This window comes from Leopardus geoffroyi, chromosome E2 (genome assembly GCF_018350155.1).
Source record: "Leopardus geoffroyi isolate Oge1 chromosome E2, O.geoffroyi_Oge1_pat1.0, whole genome shotgun sequence".
Lineage (NCBI taxonomy): Eukaryota > Metazoa > Chordata > Mammalia > Carnivora > Felidae > Leopardus > Leopardus geoffroyi.
The window spans coordinates 16,312,423-16,329,135 of NC_059335.1; the positions used below are offsets into that span (position 1 = coordinate 16,312,423).

General features: G+C 36.4%; 2 protein-coding genes across 4 annotated transcripts in view; one reads left to right on the top strand and one right to left on the bottom strand.

Annotated features, from left to right (window-relative positions):
* LOC123578207 (zinc finger protein 569) overlaps positions 1 to 16,713 on the bottom strand; it is a 322,725-nt gene that overhangs the window by 210,599 nt on the left and 95,413 nt on the right. The gene's annotated exons all lie outside the window — the stretch shown is intronic.
* ZNF527 (zinc finger protein 527) overlaps positions 1 to 16,713 on the top strand; it is a 32,157-nt gene that overhangs the window by 8,185 nt on the left and 7,259 nt on the right. The window contains exons 3-4 of one of the 3 annotated variants that reach the window (XM_045441056.1): positions 757 to 883; positions 1,733 to 1,828. In XM_045441056.1, coding sequence (XP_045297012.1) covers positions 757 to 883; positions 1,733 to 1,828 — 223 coding nt within the window. Of the gene's footprint in view, positions 1 to 756; positions 884 to 1,732; positions 1,829 to 16,713 lie in introns of those variants that run through there. The other 2 variants (XM_045441057.1, XM_045441058.1) reach the window with 2 other exon arrangements.

Genomic DNA, 16,713 nt, shown 5'->3' on the forward strand with positions numbered 1-16,713 from the left:
CATACTCTGCAAAACAGAACTTAAAATGTCATTTTAAACATTGAGTACTCTTCCTTCCTGTGGATATACTATAGGAAACTACCATTTATTCACTGAGTGGCAAATATTTACTGTTTACAATGTGACCGGTTTTATAATAGACACTGGATAATCAAGAGATTGTAAAACAGATATCCTTCCCTCATACAGGTTATAGTTCAGTGGTGTAGGCTAAACTCTTATTTTTTGATATGTAAGTTTTTTTCCAGATGTAACCTTCCAATGAAAATTCTATCCAAATATCTTCATATATACTTTATTATGTCTTCAGGACACATTTTTGGAAGTTTTTCCTTACATATAGAGTCTAAGTTTCAGTCCATACCCTTTAGTTAAAGCCCAATTTAAGGCCTTTCTTCACTTCTCTGACCCATGTGATATCCCAGTTTGGGGAATATAAAGGAATCATCCCTATAAGAATTTCCTGATACATAGTGTATGTAACATAAAACAGCCTTGTTCACATACTTGCATGCTATAAACTCATGTTTCATGCCATAAGCTATTTTTTTTTCCTGTGTATAGGTCTTTTTTTATTTACAAAAATGTGAAATATTTTTCTCTCAAAATATTCGACAAACCTGGACATGTACTTGCTCCCCAATAATCAGTTTCCTTGGACCACTTAGAGAACTCTGGCAGAATTCATCTTTTCTGCCAGGACCATATGGGAGCACTTGGCAAATGAGATTTTTTTTTCTTTTTTTTTAATTTCAGGGTTTGGTGACCTTCCGAGATGTGGCTCTAGATTTTTCCCAAGAGGAATGGGAATGGCTGGACCCATCTCAGAAGGATTTATACAGAGATGTCATGTTGGAGAACTACAGGAACTTGGTATGGCTTGGTAAGGATGTCTCCCCCATAATTCAGAATCTTCCCTCGGGTGTTTTTGCTTCCTCCCTTAGGAATATTTAGGTCATCTTAAGTGCTTAGCTGAATTTCTTCTCCCTGTTCCCAGGAAATAATTTGAAGTAGTTTCAAAGAGTTAGAAATGAATAGTTCCCATTGTTGGAGAAGGATGGTTTGGAATAGCAGCATCAGTATGGCATAGGAATTTGTTAAATTGAAAATTATAGGATCCCACTATAGACCTACAAAATCAGAAACTCTGGGAATAGGTCTAGTAATTTGGGTTTTAATGAGCCCTCCTAATGATTCTGATGCCCATTAAAGTTTGAGAACCACTGTGGTTTCTGATTCAGTAGGTCTGGGTTGAGGCCTGAGAATTTGCTTTTTTTTTAATGTTTATTTATTTATTTTGAGAGAGAGAGAGAACACATGTGTGCTGGACAAGCAGGAAAGAGGCAGAGAGAGAGACTCCTAAGCAGGCTCCTATCTGTCAGGGTGAAGCCCAGCTTGGGGCTTGAACTCACAAACCATAAGATCATGACCCGAGCTGAAATCGAGAGTAGGACTCTTAACTGACTGAGCCACTCAGGCGCCCTGAGAATTTGCATTTCTAATAAGTTCCTAGGTGGTGGTGCTTCTGCTCTAGCACTTTGAGAACCACTGCTACGGAAAGAGTTTCATCTTCATCCTTCATACCAACATCATTCCCTTCTCTGGCCCTTCCTCTAATTGCCTTTCTTGCTTAATGACCAAAAGATTGCATTTGAGTCCTAGAAAGGCTAAAGCAAGTTGATTGTCTCTGTTTGTCTCTTTCTTGCTCTCATTTTTCTTCTCCTGTAAACAGGACTCTCCATTTCTAAGCCCAACATGATCTCCTTATTGGAGCAAGGGAAGGAACCTTGGATGGTGGAGAAAGAGATGTCAGATGGTCAATATGCTGGTGAGTGACAGGGAACTTGACAAGGAGTGTTGTTGTAAGGTGCCAGCCCAACTGGTCATGAGAATGCTTCCCTGCACTTGAGGAGGCTACCCTGGGCTTGGTGGGGGTGGGTTTCTCTCTATTTCTATCAAAGTATATGCTCTATGATTCGTCTAGAAATAACCCAAATCTCAGTCCTTGCCAGCTCTTTTCCTTTTAGGATCGGAAATGTGTACATTTCCAGATTTCATTTTAGAGTTTTTATTTTTATCCAAGTTATTATAAAAGTTATACATGCACATTTCTTAATGAGTCAAGTAGGTTTACAAGGCATATTCCCTTTAAAAAGGCAGTCTTTTGTCCACCTCCCTAGTTTCCCTCTCCTTAAATGGACCAACTTTCTTTACTTTTGCAACTTTTTTGATGTTTTCTTCATTTCTTTAACAAATACGTATATGTTGCTATTTCTTAATTACTTTTTCAGGTTTAGTCCTCAACCAATATCTTCTAAGAAAATAAGAATTTTGTTTTTGAAAATAAGAATTTAATACTTTCTTATCCTAAATCAAATACATGTATGTGCTCACACACATACACACATACACACGTGCGCACACACACACACACACACACACACACACACACACTTCCCATCTCCTCAGTATCATAATTTTGATTGAATCACTGTTCAGGGTTTATATTATTGTGGCTATTTTTTTTTTTAACGTTTATTTATTTTTGAGATAGAGAGCATGAACGGGGGAGGGGCAGAGAGAGGGAGACACAGAATCGGAAGCAGGCTCCAGGCTCTGAGCCATCAGCCCAGAGCCCGATGCGGGGCTCGAACTCACAGACCACGAGATCGTGACCTGAGCCGAAGTCGGACGCTTAACCGACTGAGCCACCCAGGCGCCCCTATATTATTGTGGCTATTAAGTGCTAGTCATAGCCATTCTGTGTATATACCAAGATTACTTTTCCTACACAACTTTTTTTTTAATGTTTATTTATTTTTGAGAGAGAGAGAGAAAGAGACACAGCATGAGTGGGGAAGGGGCAGAGACAGAGGGAGACAGAGAATCTGAAACAGGCTCCAGGCTATGAGCTGTCAGCACAGAGCCTGATACAGGGCTCGATCTCAGAACTGTGAGATCATGACCTGAGCCGAAGTCAGACGCTTAACCTACTGAGCCACCCAGGTGCCCCTCCATACAACTTTTTATTTTTCCTGGAGTTAAATTTCTGGGGTGGGGGTGGGGTTGTCTATTTGTTTTTTTTTTTTTTTTTTTCCTCTTGATTTTCTGTATACCTATTCCTCACTCAATTCCCAACTCTCCATCAACTATCTAAATCTCTTAAGACAGTCAGACACATTAGGTAATCTATTGATTTTATCATCTTGGAGAAATCTCTCCCAGACTCTTCAGATATACTTCAGTCTGGACAAATTGTCATTATATCTGCTTGTGCTCAGTTTGGGTTTATCTGATGTTTTCTCATGATTAGATTGAGGTAACGCATTTTTGGAAAAAGTGCAACAGAAATAATGTTAAGTTCCACTCAGTGCAACATACTGGATTCATAATATTGATATGTCTTTGATCACTTGGTAAGGTAGTGTCTGTCTGTCTGGTTTCTCCAATGTAAAGTTACTATTTTTCTATTTGTAATTAATAAGTATCTTAGGGGAGATACTTTGAGGCTATTCAGTTTCTTTGAAACTTTTGCCCACTAATTTTAGCATCCATTGCCCCATTGGATCTTGTCTGCAATAGTTATTACTGTGATATTGACCTAATGTTGATTTTTCCATTTTCCTCCTTTACATATATTAATTAGGATTGTCTTAGAAAGAAAAACTGTTTCTTTTCTCCCATTTGTTTATTTATTCAATTATTTCTTTATGGAATCATGGATTTTTATTTTTTCTGAGGGAGATAAATCCAATAAATCATTATTTTGTTGCTCAAATTGCCCTAGCTTTGACCATTGGGATTTCATTCCGGCTGGTTTCTTTGACCTTTTAACATGCTCCTATCCATTTTTGAGCACTTCCTTCCTCCCCAGCTCTGGGTGTTCCCGGTTCATCTTGTTTTCCTTGCCCCAGCCTTGAATCAGGTCCTGCTCCTAGGAGCTCTGGTTCCTTTTATTGGGAAATGATGTTTAGAAACCAAGGTGTAGGTGCTATGAGTGGTCATTGCTACTGGGATGTCTTTGCTCCTAGACCCTCACAGCAGATTGAGCTGGAAAATGTATGTATATATACCAACACACACAGGTACACAGACACTTGTATATTTATTTCTGTCTCAGTTTTTTTTTATATATTAAAATTACCAGTTTATTTTGATATCTTGATTCTAGTTTTACTCCATAGGGCTTATTGTAGCCTTCTTCCTTATCTGTAATTTGTTGTTCTAACAATAAGAAACAATGTATTTACTTATTTACTCAATTTTAGCATACACAAAATTTCAGAATTTCCAAGATACTCCTCTGTGAGAAACAAATTTACTAACTAGATTACATTATTCATATATGGTTCCTTTTGTCTTTAGCCTTATAGTATTCAGCCAAAATACTATTTTTCAAAGTTACTTAGGTTAGGGGCGCCTGGGTGACTCAGTCTGTTGAGCGACCAACTTCGGCTGAGGTCATGGTCTCATGGTTTGTGAGTTCGAGCCCTGCGTTGGGCTCTGTGCTGACAGCTCAGAGCCTGGAGCCTGCTTCGGATTCTGTGTCTCCCTCTCTGTCTGCCCCTCCCCCACTCATGCTCTGTCTCTCTCTGTCTCAGAAATAAATAAACATTTAAAAAAAAAGTTAGTTCTTTTAGGTTCATTTGTTACTGTTTGTATTCTGTTTGGGTTCTTACCACATCCTGGTTGATTTTAATTACTTATTTTTTTGGTACCTGAAACATTATTATGCTTTTAAGAATCAGAGCTATACAAAAATACGTCCTCAGAAATGTGTTACTCTCTCCTCATCCCCACTATCCTATTTTTATCTTCTTAACTTCTTCCTATCTCTTTCTTATCTGCTTCTTGTAGATACCAATCTCTGTATTTTCAGGTTTGTCCTTTTTATGTTTCATTTGTACAAATGAGCCAACATATGTGTAGTTTCTTGTAAGTCTTTGTACGTTACATGAAGGGTAGCATACTGTAGATACACTTTGCATTTTACTTTTCTCACTTAACTATATACACAGGCAATCACTCCATATTATTCATGGAGATCTTCCTCATTTTTTTAACAGCTGCAAAATACTTCATTATGTGGGTGTTATGGTAATTTATTTAACTACTTTCTGATGTGTGGACTTTTAGCTGTTTGCACTATTTTACAGTTATAACCAGTGCTTCAGTAAATAACCATGTTCATACGTATTTTCATAATGTCAAGGCTATGTTTTCAGGAGAGATTATTGGAAATAGGATTCCTGAGTAAGTGCATATGTAGTTTTGTTAGGAGTTGCCACATTCCCCTCCAGAAAGCTTGTGCCAGACTACTTCTGTATTAATTTTGTATTGCTGCTATAACAAAGTACCACAAATTTAGTGGCTGAAAACAACAGGAATTTATTATCTTATAGCTCTAGAGGTTAGAAGTAGAAAATGGGTCTTACAGGACTAAAATCAAGATGTCAGCCAAAAAAAAAAAAAAAAGATGTCAGCAGCCTGCCTTTTTTGTGAATGCCCTAGGGAAGAATCTGTTTCTTGCCTTTTTATGCTTTTTTTAGGACCTTTACTCAGACTTTTATTTTTAATTTTTAAAAATCACTTTATTTTAGGGGCACCTGGGTGGTTCAGTCAGTTAAGCATCTGACTTCAGGTCATGATCTTGTAGTTCGTGAGTTCGAGCCCTGTGTCGGGCTCTGTGCTGACAGAGCCTGGAACCTGCTTTGAATTCTGTGTCTTTCTCTCTCTGCCCCTCCCCTGCTCACACTCTGTTTCTCTTTCTCTTTGGAAAATAAATAAACATTAAAAAAAAAACACTTTATTTTACATGTGGCATTTACATACAGTATAGAATTGAGTCTTGCTTTGTGAACCAATCTAAGTATCATTTCAATTTAATAGGTGAAAATCCAGGTACATTTTTGATATGTTTGAGCTTAACTCTGTATATTGTTTTATGTGATGTTTTCTGGTATTTACAGTTTTTAAAAAAGACTTTCACTTGTCTGTTTTCCTAGCCTTTATTTTGGTCATCTAATACTATAGCTTTTATAATAATGAGGAAGATTTTTTGTTGTTGTTGTTGTTCTAGTGTTGTCTTTGGATTTTTTTTTTTTTTTTTTTTTTTTTTTGGCGAGGGAAGAGAGACAGCAGGAGAAGGGCAGAGGTAGACAATCCTAAGCAGGCCCCATGCCCAGTGCAGAGCCTGTCTCAATGGGGCTTCATCTCTTGACCCTGAGATCATGACCTGAGCCAAAATCAAGAGTTGGACGTTTAACTGACTGAGCCACTCAGGGATCCCCTTTTGTTCTAGTGTTATTGTGCTCTGTTTCTATATACAATATTTATTATTTCTATTACTTAATAAGTTGGCTTTAAATAAACTAGCCCTTGATTTTTTAATCTATTACAGATGAGTCAATAAGTAGGTTTATGTCACACCTTCTCTTCCCAAATTTTGTTAGTTGTATGTTTTTTATATTGTCACAGCATATTATATTTACATGCTGTTCTGTCACATTTATTCCAGCCTTTCATTTTGTCTTTTATGGCTAAATATATTCAGTGTTTTTCACTAGATCCTTTTGCTAAAATTTCTCTGGAGATTTCTCTAGGTTGTCCTCTAGCAGTTTCCTCAAAAAGAGCTCATGAAAATAATGTCTCCTCCCCCAAGTTCTATCTTGTTCATAATTGGCCATTCTTTCCTTAAATTTATTATAGCATAGTATTAATGTTGAATATTGTTTATGAAGAAGTCTGATGCCAACTTGATATTTTCCCTTTAAGTATATAATTGGCTTTCTATTTTGTTCTGGTCTCCTAGATGGTTCTTTAATTAAAAAAATTTTTTTTTGTCGTTTATTCATTATTGAAAGATAGAGACAGAGCATGAGCGGGGGAGGGGCAGAGAGAGAGAGAGATACAGAATCCAAAGCAGGCTCCAGGCTCTGAGCTGTCAGCACAGAGCCCGACACGGGTTTTGAACTCACAAACCATGAGATCATGACCTGAGCCGAAGTTGGATGCCCAACCGACTGAGCCACCCAGGCACCCCGATGGTTCTTTAATTTTAAAGTTATTTAATTAGATACGTCTCAGTCTGACCATTTTGGATCACTTTTTCCTGAAATGTGTGTTGTCTTTCAGGATGTAGAATCGAGTTTTTATTTCAGGACATATTTTTATTTCTTTTTATAGACAAAGTGAAGAATACAGGAAAGTACAGTGACTAATACAATAAATGGCTACCACCCGGAATTGATCATTGTTAATGTTTTGACATATTTTCATTTTTTGATGGAGAGATAAACTCTCTTAAGTACAAGTTCTCTTTGTTTCTCATTCTCAGTTCATTTTTCCTCATCTGCTTCTTGCTCTGAGAAGCAACAACAGTCATGAGTTCATCATATGTCCTTCTAATTCATTTTGTAAACATATTTTGTAAATATCTATGCATTTGTTGAAAAAAGTTATTTTCTTTTCTTTAATGTTTATTTATTTTGAGAGAGAAAAAATGTGTTCATGCACACACAAGCCAGGGAGAGGCAGAAAGAGAGGGCGAGAGAGAATCCCAAGCAGGCTCTGCACTGACGTGGGGCTCAATCCCACAACTGTGAGATCATGACATGAGCCGAAACCAAGAGTCAGTTGCTTAACTGACTGAGCCACCCAGGCACTCCAAAAGTGTTTTTATTTTCATAGGTAGTATTCTTTACATTTTCTTCTACAACTTGCTTGTATTACTCAACATTTTCCTGAGATTTATCCTTGGTAAATCTATGTGTAATATATTTCCATTTTTTAAACTGTTGTATACTATTGCATGTTTTGAATTTGCCACATTTTATGTAACTCTTTCCCTATAGATGGCCATTTAGGTTGTTTCTATTTTTTGCTAACTCACATAGTAGCAGGGTATGTTTCTATGCACATGCATGTAAGAGTTTGTCAAGGGTTTGTACATAGTAGTAAAATTGCTGGAGCATAGTAGTGCACACTTTGTTTTACTTGATACTCAAACTGCTCTTGAACATGATGGTATTATTTATACCTCTACTAACAATACCTGAGAGTTCTAGTTTCCTTATTCCCTTGATATTCTTCAACTTAAGTTTGTGATATTGCCCTGGATAAATTTTTACCAGTATGATGAAAGAGAAATGCTCTTGAAGTTGTTTTAATTTGCTTAGTAAGACTGAGCATTTTCCCGGAAATGCACTGTCCATTCAGAATTTCTGTTCTGTGAATTACCTTCTCATATTTTTAACCCATTCTTTGAGGTAAGGTTATTTGGCTTTTTCTTACTGACTTTTAGAATTTCTTTTTGTTAAAAAAATTTTTTTTTTTTTATTTTAGAGAGAGAGAAAGTGCATGTGAGTGGAGTGGGGTGGGGAAAGGGAGAGAGAGAGAATCTTAAGCAGGCTCCATGCTGAATGTGGAGCCTGACCTGGGGCTCGATCCTGCAATCCTGGGATCATGACCTGAGTCAAAATGACCTCAGTCAACTGACTGAGCCACCCAGGTACCCCTAGAACTTTTTTTTTTTAACATATTCTGAGTATTAATCATTTTTCTATGATACGTGTTTTTGTCATCTTTTCCAGATTCTCCCTTGCCTTTTACCATTGTGGTGCCTTCTCTCACCCAGTTTTTTTTTTTTTTTTTAATGTTTATTTATTTTTGAGAGAGAGAGACAGCACGAAATGGGGAGAGGCAGAGAGAAAGGGAGACAGAGGATTGGACCCTTAACCTACTGAGTCACCCAGGTGCCCCGACTCACCCAGAGGTTTTTTTGTGTGTTTTTTTTTTTTTCTTTTTTTTTTATTTTCTTTTTTATTTTTTAAAATTTACATCCAAATCAGTTAGCATATACTGCAACAATGATTTCAGGAGTAGATTCCTTAGTGCCCCATACCCATTTAGCCCATCCCCCCTCCCACAACCCCTCCAGCAACCCTCAGTTTGTTCTCCATATTTATGAGTCTCTTCTGTTTTGTCCCCCTCCCTGTTTTTATATTATTTGTTTCCTTTCCCTTATTTTCATCTGTTTTGTCTCTTAAAGTCCTCCTATGAGTGAAGTCGTCTTTCTCTGACCAATTTCACTTAGCATAATACCCTCTAGTCCCACATAGTTGAAAGATTTCATTCTTTTTGATTGCCGAGTAATACTCCATTGTATATATATACCACATCTTCTTTATCCATTCATCCATCATTGGACATTTGGGCTCTTTCCATACTTTTACAGTCTTCTCCTATAATCCATCTGAGCTTTAATTTTAAAATATGATGTATTAGGCCTTTTTTTCCACATCGAGTTTTCCCAGTACTGTTTATTTGTCCATTTCTTCTCTATTAATTATAATGTCACCTCTGAAATATGCTAAGTCCTTATGTTTGCATGAATCTTGTTTCTGTCCTCTGTTTTTTTGTTACATTGATCTATTTACTTATTCCTAAGCCAATGCTATACTATTTTCCTTACTATGTAGCATTATATACCTTTAGATGTTTGGTTATTGTTGGTATATAGAAAAAGTATTAATTTGAATTATTGTATCATCTATCTAGCCAGTTCAATATACTCTTTTTTGTAGTAGGTTTTCAACAATTCTCTGAGTGTATTAGTCAACATAAATCTAATTATTTTAACAAAGCCTCAGTGAATAAAAACAATAGGGATTGTTTCTTGCACATGTCACAGTCCAGTGTGAGGTTATCCTGGGCCTCTGCTGCATGCTGTCATTCAGCTATACAGCTCTATTTCATCTGTTGGCTGTGTCATCTCTTAGGACTCACCATTGCCTGGAAGTCCTCTGCTGAATCTTCTGAAGCCAGCCACTGAGAAAGAAAGGGGGAGATAGAAACACACGCACACACACACAAATGGATGAAGGATCTCTCAGGACGTTTTTGATGGACTGGTCTGGAAGTACCATTTGTGGCATCTATCACTTCTGATTAGCCAGAATTCAGTCACTCGGTTGCAAGGGAGTCTGGGAGATGTTTCTATGGACTTAAGAGGAAAAGGCAAACTATTTGCTGGATGTAATAATACCTTTCCAGTGTATATGTTCCCTTTTCCCTTTTCTTATTTTAATTCTACTTTATCAACCACAGTTTCCATATTTGTGTTGAACAATTGCTATAATTTTTTTCTTTCTTATATGATGGGACATTTCAAACTAAATGTGCCTATTTTTTTCTATCCCTAGCACTATGTATTTTATGTACGGATGTATATATTTTAAGCATGAGAGGCTTTTGAATTTTATATATTTTCAGCATCTTTCAAGGCAATTATTTTTTTCTCTTTTACAAAGAATTTATAATAGGGGCACTTGGGTGGCTCAGTTGGTTAAGCGTCCAACTCTTGATTTTGGCTGAGGTCATGATCTCATGAACATGAGATCAAGCCCTGCTTTGGGCTCCATGCTGAGCATGGATCCTGCTTAAGATTCTCTGTCTCCCCCACTCATGCTCTCTCTCTGTCTCTCTCTCTCTCAAAATAAATAAATAAACATTAAAAAAAGAATTTAAAAAACAAACAAAAAAAGAATTTATAGTAAAGATTTCCTCTTGCTGAACTATTTTTATATTTCTGGATTGCATACTTGCTTCTGTGTATTATTCATTCAATATAGTGCTTGATTCAATTTTTAATATTTAAAGTTTTGCCTGTTATCTATGGGGGAGAATAGTCTGATATAAAGGCAGTGAAATAGATCAGTGGAACAACAGAGAAAGTACAGAAATATACCCATGTACACATGAGAACTTAGTATTTGATAAAGGTAGCTTTTCAAATCAGCAGCATGGAGAGATTTTTTTTAAAGTTAAGGATGGTATTTTTATAATACTGGATTTTGGAAAGTCTTTCTTAAAATGACATCAAGGCAAGACTCTATAATGGAAAACTGGGAGATTTGACTTCATAACATGTTTTCAAAAATTTTATCGAAAGCACTATAAATGAAGATGACATGTGACAATAAAAAATGATGATTTGAAAAAAGTGGCAATTTGAGGGAAAAAAATACTATAAAGCCTTAATGCCATAAATGTATAAATGATTTCTTTAAACCACTTAAAAGAAAATGCTAGTGCCATTAAAATATGTGTAAAGGATATGAATAAAGAACTCACCAAAGATGAAACCACAAAATACATAGTCAGTACATGTATTTTATATCAATATATAAAAATCCTCTTTTTTATAATCAGAAATTTGGAAATTATAAAATAATGAGGTACTCTTTCCTTACAGGGGCAAAGATTTTAGAATGATGTTAGGATAGATGAGTTTGATGACATGTACTTTATGTTCTGGTAGTAATGCAAATTGATAAGAATTATTTTGGAGGGCAGTTTGACAATGGATATTAATAGTTAAAATATGTATCTATGTAGTGTTATTTAATTCCTCTTTTATAAATCTATAGAAATATAAAATTGTGCAAAACAGACTGCTGTTTATTTGATTTGTAAGTGATTACTTTTTTAAAAAGTTGGTTATGAGGAATCATGAAAAATACACACGTGAGACATTTTATTTTAACTGTATAACATATATATAAATATTCATTAATTTTCTGATACAGTTATAAAGCCTTTATTTGAATATGATCTGTTGGAGTTTAGCCCTGTCCTCCTTATATAAGCCACACTCATGATGCACTATCTACAATATCTATTGCTCATTTTTTTAAGCAAAGCATAACATTTCAAACCAATGTGAGTAAAGAATCTTTGTAGAGATTTTAATGTTTTTAATAGGCTTTCACAATTCTTTTCCACATGGAATACAAAAGCAAGTTTTTAAGTGACACACTTTTAGCCTATTTTTCTAAAAACTTTCAACTTAGTTTTCATTAAAAAACAACTTTCTTAGTCTTTCTCAGTCTGAGTTATTTCACTTAGCATAATTCCCTTTAGGTCCATATGTTTTCACTCATACCTGGAATCTAAAAAAAACAAAACAAATGAAACAAACTCAAAGTAGAATCAGAGAACTCAAGTAGAATGGAGAACAAACTGACATTTGCCAGAGGGAAGGAAGTGGAAGGATGGGCAGAATGGGTGAAGGGGAGTGGGAGATACAGGCTTCCAGTTATGGAATGAGTAAGTCATGGGAGGGAATAAAACACACAGCATAGGGAATCCAGTCAGTGATATTATAATAGCATTGTATGGTGACAGATAGTAAGTACACTTGTGGGGAGCATAGCATAAGGTATACAGAATTTGGATCACTGTGTTGTATACCTGAAACTAATGTAACATTGTATTTAAAAATTATTTTTCTCCAAATTTTTATTTAAATTTTTTTTTAATGTTTATTTATTTTTGAGACAGAGAGAGACAGAGCATGAACGGGGGAGGGTCAGAGAGAGAGGGAGACACAGAATCTGAAGCAGGCTCCAGGCTCTGAGCTGTCAGCACAGAGCCCGATGCGGGGCTCGAACCCACGAACCGTGAGATCATGACCTGAGCTGAAGTCGGACGCCCAACCAACTGAGCCACCCAGGCACCCCTCCAAATTTTTATTTAAATTCCAGTTAGTTAACAAACAGTGTAATATTAGTGTCAAGTGTAGAATTTAGTGATTAATCACATACATACAAACCCAGTGCTCATTACAAGTACCCTCCTTAATACCTATCACCTATTTAATCCATCCCTCTGCCCACCTCCCTCCAGTAACCATCAGTTTGTTCTCTGTAGTTAAGAGTCTGTTTCTTAGTTTGCTTCTCTCTTTTTTGCCCCTGCTATATTCATTTGTTTTTGTTTCTTAAATTCCACATGAGTGAAATCATATGGTCTGTGTCTTTCTCTGACTGACTTATTTTGCTTAGCATAATACTCTACAGCTCCATCCACAGCATTGCAAATGGCAACATTTCATTCATTTTTTATGGCTGAGTAATAATCCATTGTGTATATGTACCACATCTTTATCCATTCATCAGTCAATAGACATTTGGGATGTTTTCATAATTTGGCTATTGTTGGTACCTCTGCTGTAAACATCAGGGTGCATGTATCCCTTCACATCAGTATTTTTGTATCCTTTGGGTAAATTCCCAGTAGTGCAGTTGCTGATTTGTAGGGTAGTTCTATTTTTAACTTTTTGAGAAACCTTCATACTGTTTTCCATAGTGGCTGCAACAGTTTATATTACCACCAATAGTGTAAGAGCATTCCCCTTTCTCCCCATCTTTGTTAATACTTGTTTCCTGAGTTGTTCATTTTAGCCATTCTGACTAGTGTGAGGTGATATTGCAGTTTTGATTTGTATTTCCTTGATGATGAGTGATGATAAGCATCTTTTCATGTGTTAGTTGGCCATCTGTATGTCTTCTTTGGGAAAATGTCTACTTATGTCTTCTGCCCATCTCTTCACTGGATTATTTGATTTCTGGGTGTTGAGTTTGATAAGTTCTTTATGTATTTTGGATACTAACCCTTTATTAGATACATCATTTGCAAATATCTTCTCCCATTTTGTAGATTGCCTTTTAGTTAGTTTTGTTGATTGTTTCCTTCTCTGCGCAGAAGTTTTTTATTTTGATTAAGCCCAATAGTTTGTTTTTGCTTTTGTTTTCCTTGCCTCAGGAGAGACATATCTAGTAAGAAGTGGCTATGGTCGATGTCTAAGAGGTTACTGCCTATATTCTCCTCTAGGATTTTGATGGTTTCAGGTTTCACATTTAACCAATATTGAATTTATTTTTGTGTATGGTAAAGAAACTAGTCCAGTTTCATTCTTTTGCATGTTGCTGTCCAGTTTCCCCAACACCATTTGTTGAAGAGACTGTCTTTTTCCATTAATATTCTTTCCTGCTTTGTTGAAGATGAATTGACCATATACTTGTGAGTTCATTTCTGGGTTTTCTATTCTGTTTCATTGATCTATGTATCTGTTTTTGTGCCAGTAACCATACTGTCTTGATGATTACAGCTTTATAATATAACTTGAAGTCTGGAATTGTGATGCCTCTAGCTTTGCTTTTCTTTTTCAAGATTACTTTGGCTATTCGGGGTCTTTTGTGGTTCCATACAAATTTTAGGATTGTTTTTTCTAGCTCTGTGAAAAATGCTGTTGGTGTTTTGATATGGATTGCATTAAATGTGTAGATTGCTTTGGGTAATAATAGACATTTTAACAACATTTGTTATTCTTCTGTGGCTCCTGTAATATGAATGTTACTACTTTTGATGGAGTCACTGAGTTTTTGAAGTCTATTCTTTGATCCATAATTCTCTCTTTTGTTCAGCTTCATTATTTTCCATTATTCTATCTTTAATATCACTTATTTGTTCTTCTGCTTTTTCCATCCTTGTGGTCATTACATCCATTCTGTTTGAATCTCAGTTATTGTATTTTTCATTTCCCACTGATTGTTTTTTAACTCTTTTATCTCTGTGGTAAGGGCCTCCCTGAAGTCTTCCATTTTTTTTTTCCTCAAGCCCAGTAAGTATTCTTATGATTGTTTCTTTAAATTTTCCATCAGGCATATTACTTATGTCTGTTTCCATTAGATCTCTGGCTCTGACCTTGTTCTTTCTTTTGGGATGAATTCCTACACCTTGACATTCTGTCTCTGACTTCTTCTGTATGTTAGAAAAGCCTGTTATGTTTCCTGCTCCTGAGAGTAATGGCTTTATGAAGAAGAGCTCATATAGTACACATGGTGTGTACTATGTGCCCTCTGTTGTTATGTTTTTTGGCTGCTCTTTCAGGCCAGTCATCTGCAGAGGCTCTCCTTGCCTGCAGTGGGCAGTGTTTGGTCCTTGGCCAGAATGTAGTGAGTTTTAACTAGATGTGGTTATGTACCTGAAACTATGTAACATTATGTGTCAGCTATACTCAAAAACATTTTTTTTAAATCTCTTTCAACACTCATTAAAATTTTTTTTGAAAAATGTTTATTTATTGCAACTACATGGATGGAACTAGAGGGTATTATGCTAAGCGAAATTAGAGAAAGACAAATATCATATGACTTCACTCATATGAGGACTTTAAGACATAGAACAGATGAACATAAGGGAAGGGAAGCAAAAATAATATAAAAACAGGGATGGAGACAAAACATAAGAGATTCCTAAATATGGAGAATAAACAGAGGGTTGCTGGAGGGATTATGGGAGGGGGGATGGGTTAAATAGGTAAGGGGCATTAAGGAATCTACTCCTGAAATCATTGTTGCACTATATGCTAACTAATCTGGATGTAAATTTAAAAAATAAAGTAACAATAAGAAGATGTTTATTTTTGAGACAGAGAGACAGAACATGAGCAGGGAAGGGGCAGAGACAGGGGAAGACACAGAATCCTTAGCAGGCTCCAGGCTTGGAGCTGTCAGCACAGAGCCCAACGCAGGGCTCAAACTCACAAACCGTGAGATCATGACCTTAGCTGAAGTTGGACACCCAACCAACTGAGCCACCCATGCACCCCAACAGTATTTTAAGTTTTTTAAAATATATATTTTTTTATTTGAGTAAACTCCATCATCCTGAACACACTTAGTTGAAGGGAATCTTATGGAAAAAACACATGGAAGGATTCCATATCTATCTGAATATGTATGAGAGGTGCAGCTAAGGACCAGCTAACATTTTCCCTTTTTTTTTTTTTTTTAAGTAATCTCTACACCCCATGTGGGGTTTGAACTTACAATCCCAAGATGAAGAGTCACATGCTTTACTGACTGAGCCAACCAGGCACCCTTTTCCTTTTTTCTTTTATTAAAAAAATTTTTTTAATGTTTATTTTTGAGAGAGAGAGACAGAGACAGAATGTGAGTGGGGGAGTGGCAGAGGGAGAAGGAGACACAGAAGCTGAAGTAGGTTCAAGGCTTAGAGCTGTCAGCACAAAGCCTGATGCAGGGCTCAAACCCAAAGACCGTAAGATCATGACCTGAGCTGAAATTGGATGCTTAACTGATTGAGCCACCCAGGCGCCCCTCCTTTTTTCTTTTATTTATTTATTTATTTATTTATTTATTTATTTATTTATTTTTTTTTTTTCAACGTTTATTTATTTTTGGGACAGAGAGAGACAGAGCATGAACGGGGGAGGGGCAGAGAGAGAGGGAAACACAGGATCGGAAACAGGCTCCAGGCTCTGAGCCATCAACCCAGAGCCTGACGCGGGGCTCGAACTCACGGACCGCGAGATCGTGACCTGGCTGAAGTCGGACGCTTAACCGACTGCGCCACCCAGGCGCCCCTCCTTTTTTCTTTTAAATAGAAATAATATTTATTAGAAAATATTCAAGCAATTAACAAATGTATGAAGTAGAAAGTATACTCTCTCACGATATCATCCAAAGACCACTCCTATTCTTGGTTGGATCTGTATTTTTCTACAATGTCTCTTGCACAGATACACACACACACACACACACAATTTTTATATGCATCTATTTTCAACTTGCTTAAAAAAACTTTTTTAACTTAAAACATTGTATTGATGAGGCTGTGGAGAAAAAGCAACCCTAGTGTACTGCCAGTGGGAATGTAAACTGGTACAGCCACTGTGGAAAACAGTATACAAGCCCCCCCCCAAATTAAAAGTAGAAATACCATATGTTACAATAATTCCACCAGTGAGTATTTACCTGAAGAAAATGAAAACACTAATTCAAAAAGATATATGCACCCATATATTTATTGCAGCATCATTTGTAATAGTCAAGATATAGAAGTAACCTAAGT